Genomic DNA, 19910 nt, shown 5'->3' with positions numbered 1-19910 from the left:
CCAGATAATGTACCCCAACTCTCGACACCACTGCGCGCCACACACCCTGAATCTACGTTCTTCAATAGTTTTGTCTCTGGAGAACTGCCTCAGCAGCATCTGCACATTCTCAGTATACTAATCTACAGGAAAATGGCCGCCAGCTGTAATTTATTTACCAGCGTATCCTTTATTTTTATTTTTTAAGGGATTATTCATTTTTCTCCTTCCTTTCAGATTGATGCATTTGAAAAAAAAATTATATATATATATATATATATATATATATATATATATATATATATATGTATATATATTCATATACACTAGTAAGCCCGCCCTAAGCAAAAGCTTCGAAAGCAAGTCTGCTACCTTCTGTGTTTGTGCATGTGTGAGAATGAGAAAAATGAGGAGAGATGTAGGTTCACTCTCTGTCAACAAATGGCAGTGTTTGGGAGACTCACAGACACTAAACAGTTATATATATTCTAAAAGAATGAATAAGAGTGCTCCATAGTGCAATATCAAAGGAGTAAAAAAGTTGTATTTAAAACACTTTCCAATCACAGACATATGCAGGGTAACGTACCGAGATGAGCGGTTCTGCAGCAACAACGTAACAGCGTGTATCTCTGTGTCTCCTACACAGGTTAGGTTGAAGCGGTTACACTCACATTCGGCGGACAGACAGCAACGCCAGGCCACGCCCCAATGCGTTTCGTATCCGAGTACTTCGTCAGAGGGCTGGCCTGGCATGTTTGCATTTACAATTTCGCTGAATAAACCACCTGACTGCTGCAAATTATTCCATCCAGTAAGCCATCGTTGCATCCTCCTTGACGATAGGAATGTACTTTTGAAAGCTTTCCTCCCTGTGTAGGGTAATGCGGGCTTTCTCGTGTGAATAAGTTTTGACAATCTGCGCTGTAACGCCTTCAGTATGTCTTGATATATACATGCACGAATGCAAAGTTGTCATATGTTGCTATATGTTTGCATCTGATTTTGATACATTTTTATTTTTGACATTGTGTTTGAACCAGTGTATTGTTATTATCTTTGTACAGGCAGAGTTGCCTACGATGACTCCGGTTTTAGACAAAATCGGTTGATTTATAGATTGTATAGTCTGTAGGGGTCCATATTGCATATGCTGACCACCTCCGAAACAGCTCTATACTATACTGATCCCCTCCCCCAAAAGGGGTGTGTACAATTGTGTCATCATTTGAGTGACAGGTCAGTTGGTATATATAGCCTACAAGCGTGAGTAGTAGCCCCGCCCTCTGACGAAGTCTTATGACGAAACGCGTCAGGCGTGGCCTACTACGCTCTCCAGACTGACACGAGCACGGTGTTTCCATCCATCTACCTGATCCTGCCGCTGAGCAGCAAACCAGCTGTCTGGCTTCTAGAGAATCGTCTGATGACTCCCGACGTACCGTGAGCTGCTCTTGCCTTGGTTTTATCTTGTATATTCCGTGTGGTATCCAGCCCACAGTGTTTTAGCATTTGGTACGAGTACCTGTTGTTTCACCTGTGGACCCCATAAATATTAAAGTGTGTTTTATCTATACATACTGCACCATGAAGCGCATTTCCTCTATCTTCCACTAGATTTTCCTTCCTCTGTGGATTCCAGAGGCATTTTGAAGATATTGCTGCGGGTCCTATATTTGGAACTCTGGTGCTTGCTGCACCTGTGCGTCACACAGGCTGTTCGTTTGACTGGAATTTGTATATCATTTTGAGCGCACTTTTTTACAGTTTTGTCTCAAAAAAAAAAATAATAATAAAAAAAATATATATATATATATATATATATATATATGTATATTTATAGTATTTTAACTGGTTACTGTAATCTCTTGCTCCTGTAGTTGCTATTGGCAACATCACAAATTTTCATTTTTTGAAGTTTAATAAATCTATCCCTTGAACTGTAATATACTGTATTTAGAAACGGTGATCCACAATATGAATACTGGGAGACGGAAGCACGTGTTGGCCACTGGAATGTAGTCTGGCATGGATTTCCTATTGAATTATTCAAAAGCATTCATCATTTCTCTTTTTATATAGAGTTCCAAAAATATTGCATCTCATACAAAATATCAATCCAGAAACCTTACATGACATTACACTACTAACATTCCGCATGGAAGCGGAATGAAACTATTTATGTGACACATACTTTTCAAATAGATGTCTCAAGGTTTGTCCACAAACCTGATAAGGTGACTAGTAGCTATACATCAGCATAGACCTTCTGTCCACTAAGGTGTGTGGTTAGCTAGGTCATCGATTATCTGTCAGTTCAGTTATAGTAGGTCAAGCTCACCGTGCAATATATCTTACAAAATAACATATAGATATAAAACCAATACATTTAGGGCGAGATATATTAAGCCCTGAAAAGTGATAAAATGGAGAGTGATAAGCCACCAACCAATCAGCTTCTACCTGTCATTTTTCATTTTTCAATCACAACCAGTGACATGGCAAGTAGGAGCTGATTGGCTGGAGATTTATCACTCTCCATTTTATCACTTTTCAAGCTCAGTACATCTGGCCCTTAATATGAAAACTAATGGGAGTATTTATAAAGCATGGCGAGAGATAAAGTGGAGAAAGACATGTAGAATAGCACTAACCAATCTGCCCAGTAGCGAAAGTTTGTCCCATTTGCCCGGAGACAAGATAAATATTGGTGTCCCCCATATACAGTACATATACGGAAAAAAATATACAGGAAAAATATTCCTATAATTTAGTTACATTGCAGAACATTTATTTACATTATCATTTATTTTAAACAAATATATTACTTAGCAGTCATACCCAGGAGTAGAAGCGTGACCTTTCTCACTGGGGATGCGGTCATTTGGTCTAAAGCATTATGGTCGACAGTCATTAGTTCGACACCATTAGGTCGACATGGGAAAAGGTCGACATGGTTCTAGGTCAAAAGGTCATTAGTTTGACAGGTCGTTAGTTCGACAGGTCATTAGTTTGACATTGTCGACAGTCAAAAGGTCGGGTTTTCACTGTTTTTTGAGCTGACGTGCTGACAGGTGGCATTTCATGCCCTACCATCCACTAGGGCGTGGTGGGAGAATAAAATAGTGCCCGAAGCATTGGGGCACACTTTAAACTGTGTCCATGTCGACTGTGTTGACATTCAGGTAAAAAAACAGTGAAAACCCCCATGTTGACCTTTTGACTGTCGACCTAAACATTGTCGAACTGATGACCTGCCGAACTAACGACCTGTCGAACTAATGACCTTTCCACCTAGAACCATGTCAACCTTTTCCTATGTCTACCTTTTCCCATGTCGACCTAATGGTGTCGACCTAATGACTGTAGACCATCATGCTGTAGACCAAATGATTCCAACCCGTACTATTGTGCCGGTAAATCGATCATACCAGTGAGATAGTGCTCCTCCTCTCCCCCAACAATTAAGGACTGGTTCAAGAAAATAGACTTCTACATGGACATGGATGATATGCTGTCCTCAGTGGACGATAGATACACCCAGTTCAGGGATACTTGAAAGATACCTATAAAGATGTCATGGCATCCCAATTGTTTAAGGACCCCCCCTCCCTATGTCCTACTACTCTTTATTACTCTCTTATTTATTTATCTTTTCTCTGTGGCCTATATGTATGTGGTATACTTGCCATATTCCCACTCAGAGCGATCCGGAGTATTCCCCCTTCAACCCCCCCCCCCCCCCCCCCCCCGTCTCTTTTCTTTCTTCTCTTTCTCTACAATACATTCGTTTTACTTTTTTTATTTTCTCTCTTGGTGTCTCTCGATTTATATTTGTACATTTGGGCATGCAGATATTTCAAACGACATTATAACAAATGACACTGCAACCAAAGATTGTTTATGTACTTGTTGTATTTAAACTATGTACTATTGTTAAAAACCATGACTATTAGGCAGAGCTATGTAGTGTAGTAACTTCATATACTTCCTATGTAGGTACAAATAGCTCCATCAGTAAGGTAAAAGGAACAAAGGTGATAATGAGAGCTGATTAAAATATTCTGCACTGCAGCTGTACCAAAAGGGGAAATTACCTCAAACCCCTTAATATGGACCAAGCAAAAAGAAAAAAGAAATATGGAACAGCGCTGTGCTGAATAATAAGAATATATTTATTAAAAAATTATACAGTACTATGGCCAACAATAGACAGACAAGACTCACAACATATATAGAACTTATTAGTCCATTCCCATCTCTCCAAAACTAGTTAGTGATTCATTATATGCCTGCAGAAACTTTGTTAATTGTAGCCAGAAATTAGGTTAGTTATAAATCAAGAATCCTAACTTGATGTGCACATGCAAGGTTATAGAATACACTTAAGTTAATCTCCAGTCTTGAGGCAATGATGGGATATTCCTTAGGGCAGTGGTTCCCAAACTGTGTGCCGTGGCTCCCTGGGGTGCCTCGGGACACATGCAGGGGTGCCCTGGGTTGGTGGTTAAGGACCAACTCAAATTATTTATGGTTAATTATTTATGAGCAAGACCAGTGCTGGTGGCTGCCAATCATAAAATGTTACAAACAGAAGCAAATCCTGCCCTATCCCACATAACTGACCCTAAGAATCACATATAAACCCAATCTAATTAATTTTAGGGGGGCCGTGAAAAAAATTCTGATACTCTAGGGTGCCGTGATTCAAAAAAGATTGGGAACCCCTGCCTTAGGGCTTTATAGATACCGTATGTTGTCTCCGACCGTTGGTGCAGTCCCTATTACACGGTCATATCCAAGATCAATTTGTAAGGTGTCTGTTTGTAGCCAAAAGATGTCCCCTCTGACCTCTCTACGCGTTTCTCCGCCTCAAAAATGTATCAGCGGGGCTTAACTGTGACGTCATTAAGCCCTGCTCCCATTACGGGAAATAGTCGAAATCACTGATCTCCATGGAGGGGGTGGGGCTAAAATTACACGAGTTTGTCATTTTAGCTCCGCCCCCTCCTCTGAGACCCGCGGATTGCGGAATTTTAATGCCACGATCGGGGGGCTCAGTGGGGGTCCCCCTGATTACGGGAGGGTTGCATACCCTTCCGGGGGGCCGGGAGGGGAACCCGATTTTCGGGAGACTCACGGTAATTCCGGGAGGGTCGGCAACCCTGGGTGTGACACTTGCAAAAATTATGTTTACAATAAAGAGTGTTAGGTGTGTTATTATCCTGGTAAGAGGAGGAGTAAGCTTAAGAAGCAATATCGATGGTGGCTTTATAGTAGTAGTAGTACTTTTATTTATAAGGCGCCGCAAAGTGTCCGCAGCGCCGTACATAGCAAACAAAAAACAAATTACAAGGTAACGTACAGGGTGTGTTGAAAAATACAGTATGAATAGGGGTATAGCTGGTAGAACTAAAATCAGCATCAGTTCAGAAGTAGGTGTCAAAATTGTCGAGGAGACTGAAGATGAAGTAGAGGAAGGGAAGAACAGGTGAGGTAAAGAGGTAGGGTGAGTACGTAAGGAAGGAGGACCCTACTCATAAGAGTTAACATACTAAAAATAGGTGGGTGGACGAACGAAACTGATTCAAACTCACAAGGGAGAAGAAGAACCCCTTGGGAGCAGGTGTCCGGCAGCAGTTGACTCCACTGCCTCCTAGAGTTACGCCACTGAATCTGCTCCAAAATGTAATTTTTGATGTGGTCTATAACACAGGGTTGCCGACTTTATAATTCTCCTCTCCGGGAGAGTTCCAGCAGACACTCAGGGGGCAGGACTTAAGTGTGACGTCACTAATCCCCACCCCCATGATGTCAAACTGCCGAATTCACGGATCTCCGTGGAGGGGGCGGGGCTAAAATGACGCAATTGTGTCATTTTAGCTCCGCCCCCTCATCTGAGACCCGAGGACTGCGGCATTTTAATGCCGCGATCCGGGGCGCAGGGGGGTCCCCTGAATCTGGGAGGGTTGCCCACCCTTCCGGGGGGTCGGGAGGGGGGCCTGATTTTCAGGAGACTCCTGGCCATTTCGGGAGAATCGGCAACCCTGCTATAACATGTGAGTTAGAAGCTGATTAATTTCTATCCTCTCTACTTCTGCATGCTTTGATAAATACCCTCCTAAACTACAGAATCTTATTAAGCAACTGTTTTAATTATTGCTAAATACTATATTTATAATCTATCTAGCTACCATCTACGTATATATATATAGATAGATCTACATCCTGTGTCTTTATATAGGATGTAGTTAAATTGTAAACTATTGCTCTGATAATACTTTTAATACTCTCTGAGTAATGTGATAATCATCATCTATATTCTTTCTTGTTAATAACAGTTTAATTAGTTTTTAAAGAAAAATAATTCAACACAGCCAGCAGGTGGCGCAAGCAAACTTACATCCGGGCGTAGACTGGTAATTTCTCAGTAAGAAGAAGAAAGGGAAAGGTTGTTCAGCTCACTAGTGCTGTATTAGCAGCAGCAGCCCAGAGTGTCTTGTGTCTGCTGCAGGCAATGGAACTCTTTCCTAAGTCCCAAGTATCCCCCCTGCAGCCCAGTGGAGAGGAGGCACACAGGCATGCCTACAGCTGCATCTGCATACTCTCATTCATTCTGCTGCAGTAAGGCTAGTGCCATGAGGACATGAGAGAAGCCTGCCAATGCTTTGAAGTACATACAGCTTCTCACTAGCTGCTTATCTGATCACTATAGTATAGCAGGGTTTTGGTCTAGTGCTTAATGGCTTTATCTTTCCCCAAGAGAAGAATTGAAGGAACACCAGCGGCATTCCCTGAGTAGAATGGCTGTGGGAAAGAATGACTTTCTTAGGAGGATCTTTCCATTCCTGTTTGATTTTTTGCAAGGTGCAGAAGTCGCTGAAGAATTGGCTTGTCTTTGCTAAAGACAATCATCCCCTTGCTCTAGAATAACTGGTAACAGGGGACACACTCGGAAGTCGCATCAGTGGTTTAAAAAATAGAAGTGGATAAAAAGTGCAAGGAGAGCAAACATGTCCAAGGCTGCTGGGGAAAGTTGTACGGAAGACCTGGCCAAGGTGTCTGATGAGGAGCTGATGAGGTGCACTAAGGAGGAGCTGATCGTCCGGCTCCGCAGGGCAGAGGCTGACAAGATGAGTGCTATGCTGGACCACAGCAACCTGATCCGGGAGGTGAACAGGAGACTGCAGCTGCATCTGGGGGAGATCAGAGGGCTGAAGGTAAGGGCAGCAAAGCAGTGCTATAAGATCATCTATCCATCTGTCTGTCTACAGTATCTATCTATCTATCTATCTATCTATCTATCTATCTATCTATCTATCTATCTATCTATCTACTGTAGGTGTTCTCTTGTATAATAACCTTACAGTGTACTGTACTGTAGAGCATGCAGGTGCTATAGAAATAAAGGAAATCCTGTTGCTCTGTGTATTATCTGTGATATTAAATACAAATAGTATGATCAGAGTCTTACAAGTAGTAATGCATTACATTGTTACTGTTGGGCTCAACAAGCAGAACAATTTCCAGCTCTGCCGGCCATAAATAGTTAAAAGGGTTTACTTGTAGGCTAAAAATACAGCATTTCAGTGTCACTCACACCTTCCAGCCCAGGCTCACAGTTACGTAATGTGTCAGGAGCACATTGCTAGAGCACAGTACAGGGGGAGGTCTGATGGGGCTTCCTTCTGTAACCAGATGACGTCTTTCACTGAGAGTGAGAACAAGGCATAGATGCTAGGTGCTGCTGTGCAAGTGTCTGTGCTGACTGACAATACTGGGACAGAATGATAGAGAGTAGACTGTTCTGTTATCTTTATATTATAAAATACCTATCTATCCATCCATCAATTATCTATCCATTCATCCATCCATCAATTATATATCTATCCATCCATATATCTATCTATCTATCTATCTATCTATCTATCTATCTATCTATCTATCTATCTATCAATTATCTATCCATCCATCCATCAATTATATATATATATCCATCTATCTATCTATCTATCTATCTATCTATCTATCTATCTATCTATCTATCTATCTATCTATCTATCTATCTATCTATCTATCTTGGTGTCAAGCTGTCCGTGCTAACCTCTGAAGTGGATTTACTGTATATTGAAAGAGATTAGTTTCATGAAGGGAACATTATCTGGGGTTGAGTGGTACAGTACAGTAGCTTCCTTCCTATCTGCTATAGCAGTGATGTAATGACTTACAATGTAACCGTTTCAGTGCTACAGTGCACTCCAGCATCTTATCAGAGGATCTCTGTGACATGCCCACATTTATATGAAATAGCATTGGTTCAACTACTGTACTGTACATACACACTTTTTACTTTCTACGTCAATGATTTTGTCACAGAGACAGTATCAATTCTCAAATACTAAATAGTTTTAAGTTCTGCTGTTCTTCTTACATAACATAGAATAGGCGATTAAAAATAATAATAATCAAATTATAACTTAAATATTATTATTATTATTATTGTTATACATATATGCACACACAGTATATATATATATATATATATATATATATATATATATGCAGTATATATATATATATATATATATATATATATATACTTTTAAAGTTCTATATTGAGTGATACTGTGAGAACAATTAAAAAATAGTGGTATCTGAAAACAAATTCACAATATTGTTTTATCATCTCTTCCGCCCCTAATTCCCACCCACGCTTCTGTGATGGAAAACCAGAATCGATCAGATAAGTATAGAGCAAAGGCAGGTTCTGCAGGTCATCCTGGTACACTAACAGCAAGATGAATGGTGCTATGCTCAGTGAAATTCATTTACGTGATGAACTGTGTCCTTTAGGTCTAACCTTGACATATTCAGTGCAATAATATGTGACAGGAGACATAGATGAACACACGTGGGTTAAATCATGTCATTTCCATATCAGCAAATATTATTGGGATTTGATGATCTCTTCTCCTTCTAAAGATCATTCTAATGACCGTTTATTGAGTGAAAAAGAATGAAACAAGTAACCGATGTAAAGACACAAAATGACAATCACCTATAAAACCATTCTTCATGTTATGAACCAAATTTCGTCAACTTTAAGCTCACATTGTACTATACTGTAGTTTCCTGTTTAAAATACTTTATCTGTGTATGTAGATTAGTCTACAGTTTGTATATTTTGGACCATCTTGTACAGTAGCTGCAGTATAAAATTGAAGCAATCTTTAACCGTTTGAGTGCCAACATCTCTGTTGAAGATGTGCAAAATATCCACTAAATATGCCAGATTCGCTCACAGTTGTTATATAAATTCAAATACAAAATGTGCAAAAAAAAAATATTATATTTCCTATATAAGGTAAAGCATTGCAGGTCATTCTGAGGAATAACAATGTTTGCTTGCCAATTTTCACACCTATTTTGGCGAATTCACTTGGCACTCAAAGGGTTAATGAAACAGTTGGCGTAGCAATCGAGCGAATAAGAATTAAGTGATATTATATACAGTGCATTTAAAAACAGGTGATTGGCGATTGTATTTGTTATTGTGTTATGATGTTAGAGTAGATAACATTTGGTTCCTTTTGGACTGTTTTATTGTCCTTGCATGCAGCAGTTGTTAACATTGCAGGTTTTCTCCCTTTGCATTATTCAAAAGCCAGTTGACCTGCATACAGTACGCTGTGATTCCAGATCACGTTGCCTTTATCTTTTGTCACTGCCAAGTTCTTCAAGCATAGAATATTTGAAGATATTTGACTTTTTTATTTCAGTTTTCTTTAAAGAAAAATAACCCAGCATGCATAAATAACACAAGAACACAAGTGTGTTAAGGGGTGTACAAATGCTGCGTTTTTAACAGGTTTTTAATTCGATTTTGCTTATAGAAGCAAAATCGTATTGTAATTGAATGGTTTTTAAGACGCTTTTGATCCGCATGCGATTTGATGCGCACTCCCCCTTTCTCTGTATCGGAAAAAAAATAGACTGTGCGGGCAAGGAAATAATGAATTCATTCCAGTAAATCGAATGTGTACAGATAGAGCAGCCCTCATTAGAGCTGCTCCTGGCGATTCTATTACCAATCGCCGCTGTGCACCATCCACCATTGGAGATAAACAGTTAGCCAATCAGCGCCTACTGTACCTCACAGACTGTGTTTGAAAAATGTCAGGCATGAGCTGATTGGTTGTTTATCACTCTCCATTTTATCACCTTTGAAGCTTAGTGCATCTCGCCCTGAGGCTCAAATAAGCTGTGAACAGAATACACAGCCTGATTCAGGCTTGATCGGACAAATTCAGCCCCATTCCCATGGTGGTGGGTTTGCACACTTGCAGAGGCAATCGCACTTAAGGGTTGGTGGGGCGGCAGCAGGGGAACCCCAGGACATCCCCATAAAATTCTGTGTGTTCCCCTGGGAACACAGGCATGGCATTGCCTGCTCAGGGCAGGCGGATGACGTCATTGTATTTGGCGATCTGCGTGGAGAAAAATCATTTGATGGTTAGTCACCGTCAAATGCTTTCTGTTCCCTTTGGCCGCATGGGAGGGGATGTGTTCTCGTACACATCCCCTCGCATGCTAGAGAGGGGATTCGGGTGACGCGTTCGGCAGGGGACACTGACCTGTTAGCTAGGGTGTGAGTATACGCAGCTTAGCAATCAGGTCTGAATCAGGCCCACAGTACAGCGAGGTTTTACAAGACAGACAAATTAGACAATGAACAACAATCATTTGGGTCAAGGGAGGAAAAATAAATGTTTTAATATTGAAAAAGTTAGGGCAGGATCACAAAAAGGACATTCTGGGTTTCATTTGTGAATTAATAGCTTTAGATAGAAAGCTAATTAGGTCCTAAGGATGGAGGGCAATTAATAAAGAAAGTCAGTGACCTGAGACAAGAAAACTTGTAATTGTTTAAAATCCATTTACTTTATTTATTACAAGGATTGTGTTCAGCTAAAGGGAGCAGCCAAAATGTCATTCACAGCCAAAGCTGATTCACATTATAAAAGAGTATAATTCCTCCCAACTGTCATGGTTTGTGGGGCAGTCCCATTTTTGCTGCACCCACAGGAAGCAGTGTACCATGGTGGGGGCACAGGTGATAGTCCTCATGTCACTTGCTGCTCTGCTTGCACAGCCTCTATTCATGCTAGACAGAGAAGCTGTGGGCATGGCCTGCAGGTCACAGTGCTCTTCTGGGCTTGCCCCCACAGTGATGAAACAAGAGGAGCGGCTCACGATCATGGCATTCACATGCAGCCACTCTTCCTTCAACATCGCTACTGTGACAGCCAGTCTGCTTAGCCATAGGGCACCCTTAGATCTGAAGTTCTTCGTTATTATGTACAGAATCACGGCACCATAGAGTATCAGAGTTTTGGGGACAAAATTTTCTTGTTGAGATATTTAGAAAAAAAATTGAAATTGAGAAAACATTGTTTATATGCCTTCCTTAGGGTCAGTTATGCGGTTTGGGACAGGATTCACTTCTGTTTGTTCACATTCTTGGGGCCTGATTAGAACTAATTGCTGGATTGCGTATAGTCGGAGCCTAGCATATAGTCGGAGCCTATCAGGTAAACGTCCTCCCCACACTGCCACGACTGGAAAAATTCTGCCCATGTGCATGGCTACAATTTCATTTGCAGCTGTGCACGTAGGGAGAAATCCATTCACCTGCCTCAGCAATGTATATGTAACTGCCATATAGTGGCGGAGGTACTGTAACACATGCATGCTTACGTTACTGTTTATATTGGTGTGCAGCAGTGCTTATAGTGGTCCTGGATAGGTGGTGGAACTTACTCTCCCCCCCCCCCCCCCGCATATGTCACAGCCAGGGTGGGTGTTGAGCGGTTCGGCTCCCCCCTGCAAGCTTTAAATTTAAGGCCTATCCCACACACCTATGAAAATAATATTGTGGACCACATAATAGCACCCTTATTAAAATTATGCCCCACAGTACAATAAAGTCCAACACCTAATAAAAATAGAACAGTGCACGCATGACTTTGTGGCACAGGGGATTATGCACAACGTAATGCCAATTACATATTATGCCACACACCGTAATGCCCATTATACATTATGCCAACCACCGTAATTCCCATTAAAAATATGCCACATAAATGCCGCGGTACTTGTTTCCTAGCACGGCGCCTATCGCATACCATTACATAAGGTATGCGATGGTATGCGATGCGATAATCGGGTAAATGACCCGGAATGTACAATAAAAATATCGCACAGCATCGCATGCCAGCAAATGGCATGCAATGCGATGCGATTTTTAATTGTACAACCCTGATGGGTGCTTATAATGTTAAATGCACCCCCATTGTCCACGCCACTCCCACTATCAATGCCAACCAGAAGCGTGCTGAGTGCATTGAGCCCGTGAGGGGAGAGGTACGCGTCCTCCTACTATCCACGTCGGCGTGGAGTTCACCTTAGATAGTGTGGCGCGCGCAGTGAGCCACCGAGCCCGAAGCGTGGCAAGCGCAGCGAGCCCCGCGAGGAGACGCGGAATACATGTTAACTCATGTATTACATGTTAACGCAGAATACATGTTAACGCACGCTGATGAGTTAACATGTATTCCGCGTCTCCTCGCGGGGCTCGCTGCGCTTGCCACGCTTCGGGCCCGGTGGCTCGCTGTGCTCGCCACACTATCTAAAATCAACTACATGCCAACGTGGATAGTGGGGTTATGAAAAGGTCGGAGGACGCATAACGCCGCCCCTCGCGGGCTCGCTACGCTCGCTACACTTCGGGTTGGCATTGATAGTGGGGGGTGGCGTTGAAAATGGGGGTGCATTTAACATTGTAAGCACCCATCTGGCTGCTTGTACAATTAAAAATTGCATCGCATCGCATCCCACTACATGCACAGTGTGCATTGCGGCTATTTCAATATATATATATATATATATATATATATATATATATATATATATATATATATATATATATATATATATATATATATATATATATATATATATATATATATATATATATATATATATATATATATATAGTAATCCAATGGAAAAAGCACTCTGGAGACTTGTAAAGGCAAAAAACGTCTGTATTGAGGAAACTTTAACGTTTTCAGGACCTCAGTCCCGTCATCAGAAAATCCTACAGCACATTTTCTGATGACGGGACTGAGGTCCTGAAAACGTTAAAGTTTCCTCAATACAGACGTTTTTTGCCTTTACAAGTCTCCAGAGTGCTTTTTCCATTGGATTACTGCATTGATTTTGAAGTGGCACCGGAGCAGTTGTACTATCAGAGTGCCGACAAGTGTGGACATGTATATATGTATATATATATATATATATATATATATATATATATATATATATATATATATATATATATATATATATAGAGCAAAAGAAGAGGGCACTCACCAATCGTTGAATGTAGTTTGAAGAAAAAAATTTATTAATGCTTACATGACAGGGCTAACGTTTCGGTCTTACACAGACCTTTGTCAAAGCCAAGCAATATAGAGAGCAGGTCCTTCCACCATGAACACCCCATTGTAAGCATTAATAAAATTTTTTCTTCAAACTACATTCAACGATTGGTGAGTGCCCTCTTCTTTTGCTCTTTATTGTTTGGATTTTTTATCCTTGGAGTGAGCACCGCCGTGGTGACTCTTTTGTGATAGGTGCGGAACCTTCTGGAATTTATATATATATATATATATATATATATATATATATATATATATATATATATATATATATATATTACTGGCTAATAGTTATTCATTGGTGCCCAGTGGTGCCGGTAATATATACATTGCAGGTCCATGCCAGCAATGTATATATTATTGGCTAATAGATATTCATTGGTGCCCAGTGGTGCTAGTAATGTATACATTGCTGGCCTGTGGCAGCAATGTATATATTCACTGGCTAATAAATATTCATTGGTGGCCAGTGATAACAGTATTATATACATTGCTGGCCTGTCCCAGGAATGTATATATATTACTGGCTTAAACAATTAAACATTGGTGGCCAGTGTAATGCTCCGTATGGAGCAGAGCAGGGGGGCGGAGCGAGCCAGGCTGGAGGGGTGTGGCGATCTGGGCTGGAGGGGCGTGGTGGAGCTAGGCTCCCTGTGATGCGGCTGCCAGGTGGATCAGCAGGGACGGAGGCAGAGGGCGGACAGCGAGGCTGAAAGTCTCTCATCTTTCAGCCCGACGGCCGTGGCGGCCATACACACCTAGCGATGATGGCTAAAAAAACAGCCATCATCGCTAAATGTGCTGGTAAAACCAGCCGACTGCCCACCTCGCTAGCGATGATGTGGGAGCGTGCATCATCGCTAGTCGGGCATCGGTGGCCCATACACACTTGCCGACTTTAAGCTGAAACTCGCTCAAAACGGCTGTGTGTAATTGTCAACTCAAAGTCGGCAAGTGTGCAATTGTAAAGCGCAACGGAATATGCTGCGCCACATAAGAAACTGTAAATAAATAAATAAATAAATAAATAAATATGGGCCATGAGTGCATCTGGCCCTGAGTTAGCAATGGCTCTGGTGGGAGTCTCTTTTTCTTCCTGAGCAGCAGTTGCACTTTCTATCATGAGATTTGCTCAGGTGATCGACATTCAAAATATTTTCATATAATCATAATGACAACAAGTTCATTATGTCAACATGGTGCATGTTGACAGTTAAAATGCCGACATAATATTGTTGTGTTAAATTATGGTTTAGAGGTAGCCGAAAATAATAACAAATGATATCAGGGGAATTTAATTAGCAGCAGGGTTTACACTACATTTAATTGTATTACTTTCTGTGAGGAACAGTTAATCTATTAAAAATATTTTCTTCACTAGGTAAATCAGTGGTTTGTGTAAATTATTTAATCATAATATATATATCATAATATATCATAATGTCTGTGTGACAGAATGACTGTTGACATTCAGAACATATCAACAATCTGATGTCGACTTTCTGTCATTATTATGAATGTCAATATATCATAACACGTCCCTGCTCAGTACTGTGTGGGGATGAAGCCTGAATCGATCCTCAATATGTGCAAAGCAAGTTCTATCATTGTACATTAGAGATGAGCAGGTCTGATTCACTGCGAACCGATCCTGTCCAAAAGAGTCACGGCCTGTGTTATTACACCAGGCTCTGATTTCAAATCGAGACAATGGGCAGTATTTAATGTGAATACTGGCGATGTGCAGCGAATCCTGTTTAGGATTTGCTGCACATTCGCCACTGCTCGCTGCGTTCCGGAGCCTCGCTGGCTCCGGTATTCAACGAGTCAGGGGCTCGCTGCCCCTGACCGGCGAATTTGAGCTCCTGTGGCGGACGCCGCAGGGAGCCTGAGGACGACGGCAGGCAGGGAGATGGAAGTCTCCCTGCCTGCCCCAGAACGTTTGTGGGGGGGAGGTGCGCTCCCCGGGAGCCAGGCAGCACAGGCTGCCCCCCCGGGGGTGCCAGCAGGGGACCGGGTATATTCACTACACCCGATCATGAATATGTAATGATCGGGTGAAGTGAATATATGAATATCTAATGAGCGGCTCGGCTCCGGCCCCCTGCTGGCTGGTCTGTGTAAAAAAAAATATATATATATATTTTTTTTTATTAAATATATATTCATGTGCTTACAGCACATGAATCAAAATAGCATGCCCCTCCTCAGAAAAAATTCCAGATTTTTTTACACCAATTGTAAAAAACAAAACACTTTATTTTAAAAGTTCACCTTCCACTTCACCATAAAAAGATAGCGATTGCTACTTGGTGAATCATGACGAAAAAACCTTGAAATGTATTCGCCATCTGGTCATTGAATAGGGTGATTCACCGTTTTAGTCAGAAATTCGCCTTACAGCACAAAATAGCCATAAAAACCTGGCGAATCAGCCCCATTGAATACCGCCCAATATGTTTTCATGCTGTCTTTGGATCTCATGGGTTTTTGATGTGTCCATCCCTCAATATTTCAGACGCCATTTCACTGCAGATGCCGGAAGAAGAACATATCCACTAGACTGCCAGGGCATAAATCATACCTTCCAACTGTCCCACTTTTCATGGGAATGTCCCGGTGTTTGGGGAAGTTCCCGCATTCTGCCCGGGGCTGGGAATGTCTTGCTCCATGGGGAGGGGGGGGCAGTTGAGTGTCCCCCCAGCCTGAAGGGAATAGACACTGCGCACTGCGTCTATTCAGCGATGTAGAGGGGTGGAAAATGAGGGCGTGACCTGATGCTGCAGCATCCCTGAGGGCCAAGCCCCTTTCCACAGGTCACGCCCCTTTTTCAGATGCACACGCGAAGCCGCGCGAGTGTCAAAATTGAGTAGAGACACATGTTTGGAGGTATGCATAAATTAATATATTAGATTATTAATATAGTCACATCCATTCATTGGGACAGATGTGACTATATTCATTCAAATACCAGACACCGGCAACTTTCATCTGTAACAGTGCCTGCATCTCTTTGTGGACTTATATTTTTAATAAATATATAGATTATTTATATACAGTATAAGAGTCCTTTACTGGTACACAGGGAAGAGCTCCTAATGGCAGTGTTGCTGTTGTTATCCATCATTATTGATGCACATGCATAGTCACACTGGTGCACTGCTCATTGCTGTTGAGTAAGCTTTAAAGCAAGTAGTCTCTGTTGGACATGTTCCTAGTTAACTTGTGGTCAAACTACAGTAACTGGATGTAGGCAGTTAGAAACATCATTTTTTATATTGTGAGTTAGGAACATCTACAATTTTACTTGCATTTTGTCACACTGATGCTGTAACTTACCTGCAGCACTTTGGGGAACAGTACACAGTTGATTTACAAGGTCCTCCATCCTAACACAGGTGCAGTGCACAGTGCACATTAGCTGTATTTTGTCATTGACATGTCTGCTTTAAAGCTCAGTGTTCCTGCTACAGGGCAGAAGCAGTAACCCTTTTTTGTTTCACAATGCATGCTGGTGCCCGCAAAGTTTTTGGTGAAAGTTAAAAAAAGTTAAAAAGGTAATTATTTTTTGTACAGCTCGTGTGTACTGTAATTGTCTTCCCCCCCCTACGTTCACATAAATATAAGTATTGTTACTGTGCCGTTCCAGTTGTCCTTCGTGAAAAAGATTTAAAAAATTGTGGTTTGTTTAGTACAATATGTGTACTGGAGGTGCTGTATCTCATTGTGTTCACATACAGAAGGGGTAGAGGTATCACATTAAAAATCAACAAATCAGTCCCCCCAAAAGAATACTAAGGCTGACTGTGTTTTTACAAATATTTGAGTAAAAGTCCAAAGTCTGACATTAGTAATACTGTACTTGTAGTGAAAAATTTAAAAAAGAGAAAAGCAGCACTCAAATCAACTGAATAATTAAACATCGTATTTAATAACATATAAAAGCAACAAACAGCAGAGGAAAATGTGAACCATGTGCATCAAAGAAATAAACACGAATGGAAATGTTTAACCTGCACTGAACCAAGGCATTAGTCCCATGTAGATAACGTCAAACAGGGCAATGATACAGTATGTCCTGAGCGCCGCTGGAGGTGATGATCTTGATGTTGAATGGCAAGGTAGACCAGTTCAAAAAACCTCAACAATGGTGAGGCTTGTTCTCCAGGGGAAGTTGACCAAGTACTTCCAGAATGGTGGGATATGGTGGTCAGAAGAATCAGCAGGAAATTGTTCAAATGGTGTGACACAGGTCCAAAAGTGCACCAATGTGTTTTGCTGATAAGACTATCAGCTTTATCAAGGTGTCTCACTGCTGTTGGGGTATTGCTATTTATACCCAAATCCCTTCCTGGGCTATTTGCATAATTAATATATTCACTTGTTCAATTTTAATAACAATAAAGGGGGAAATTTACTAAGAATACGAATACAAAAAATCATATTCGTATTCTTACTACGAATCAATACGACTGCATACGACTCTTTCAGCCATATGCAAAGTCGTGTTCCGGAGGGGAATTTACAAAGCAGTCAAATACGACTGCTTTGTAACCCTCCGATGGTGTAATGATTCGTATTAGTGTCCGTATATATGGCGCTAATACGAATTTGTGCAGGCAGTCTGTACGGATCAGTCAGATCCATGCAGGCTGCAGAGTGTAAAAAAAAATAGAAAAATAAATAAATGAATAAAAAAACCGGCGCGGGGTCTCCCCCACAGCTGTAACCAGCACCAGGCTGAAAGAGCTGGGGCTGGTAATAAAAAATCAGGAAACCCGACAAATAGGGGTTCCCCGTTTTTTTAAAACCAGCTCCATGTCCGGGGCTGGTTCCCAAAATACGGGGGACAAATTGAATAGGGGTCCCCTGTATTTTAAGAACCAGCCCCAGGCCAAACCAGCCAGCAGGGTAATGCCACAGCCGGGGGACACTTATTATATAAGGTCCGCGACCAAAGCATTCATCCGTACTGACCAGTCAGCCTGGCCAGGGGCCCTGGGGGAGTGGGGACCCCCCCAAGAAAGGGGTCCCCCCTCTCCAGGACTTACCTGACCAGGCTGAAGCCTGGTGCTGTCCTCGATGCCCCTGGGCGGTGGGCATCGAGCTGATTCAGTGTAAAGAAAAAAGAAAAACTATTGTTTAATACTGTGGTATTTGACATTGTAATAGAGTAGCAATAGAGTAAAAATATATAATACAAGCATACAGAACCTGTCACTAGAGGAGGGGATGGGCCCTCTAGCAATGGGGTCCACCGGGGATTTCCCGTATACCCTGTGGGACAGTCCAGCCCTGGATGGAACTGTAACAATAGGAGGAAGGATTCTGTGCATATATGGTACAGTGCATGAGAAAGGGTGGTATATTTTACAATGGCAGAAGCATATGTGACAAGAGGACAAAAATTTCAGCCCTGATAAATGTTTCAAGCCAATTTGATACAGATTAGCAAATTAGTAATCTTGACCTTTTTCAGATTGTCATAAACCAATTACTCCTGTCACAAATGTTGGAGATGACCAATATCTAGAATAATTTAAGTATGTTTTTGCAGAATGCCCTCTATAAAAGTTAGAGTAGTATTTTCGATGTACTATAAAACAAAAATAGCATTACAATATAAAGTATAAAAGATGATATTTTCATTGCATCATAAAACAAAAAAACTTCTGAAATCTTATTGCAATTTATGTACCTGTGCTAAAAATTCTTTAAGCAATTTAGAAGGTCAGGGAAATTCAATGCAGCTGAATTATTCATAGCGATCATCTGAATAACATTACATTTCACTCTTAATACAATATTTTGTATGAAAATGCTTGCTTAATGTATCCAGATTTCAAATAGTACCTTCTGGCATGCACACGGTTCAATATGAGTAAATTGTCATATTCCCTTAATAGGCTGGTATTATGAATTCAGGTGGAATAGTACATGCAATCATAGAACATTATTGGACAGATTTACAATACAATGCTGCTTCAAGGGAAAATAAAATTTTAGCATAGTAAATAGCACAAGCGGTTGCCTTGATGTGGTTGTCTGTACTAAATTAAGGGTCTAAATATTGTAATTTGCTCTTTAATATATTTCAAATGATGTATATGTATATATATTTTTTTACTGTACATGTTTTGACTTTCAATTACGCCAGCACACATTTCTCATGTCACCTAAATAAGAATGGGAAAATACAAGGAGACACATTCAATTACCTAGTTGGGTTCTTTTTGTGTGTCAGTTCAGGGCCGGCGTTACCATTAGGCAGCTTCAGGCAGCTGCCTAGGGCGGCGGCCACTAGAGGGCGCACTTTAACCCAAGTAGGTCCAATTTTTGCAGTTTCCACTGGGCCTTATAAGCAGCCGTCCGACCTCCTGCCCCTCAACAGCAGCAGCCGCCCACCTGCCCAACCTCACACCCGTTACT

General features: G+C 41.3%; 1 protein-coding gene across 1 annotated transcript in view; it reads left to right on the top strand.

Annotated features, from left to right (window-relative positions):
* The first annotated feature begins 6429 nt into the window (after nt 1-6429).
* The window catches only part of CCDC85A (coiled-coil domain containing 85A), a 301044-nt gene continuing 287563 nt past the window's right edge, over nt 6430-19910 (top strand). Inside the window, exon 1 of the mRNA XM_083175899.1 lies at nt 6430-7199. Within this exon, the coding sequence (XP_083032025.1) occupies nt 6993-7199 (207 nt within the window). The 5' untranslated portion in view covers nt 6430-6992. The remainder of the gene's footprint in view (nt 7200-19910) is intronic.

This window comes from Crinia signifera, chromosome 3 (genome assembly GCF_055691185.1).
Source record: "Crinia signifera chromosome 3, ASM5569118v1, whole genome shotgun sequence".
NCBI classification, from domain to species: domain Eukaryota; kingdom Metazoa; phylum Chordata; class Amphibia; order Anura; family Myobatrachidae; genus Crinia; species Crinia signifera.
The sequence above is the reverse complement of the archived record's forward strand: the minus strand, read 5'-3'. Positions and strand labels throughout refer to the sequence as shown.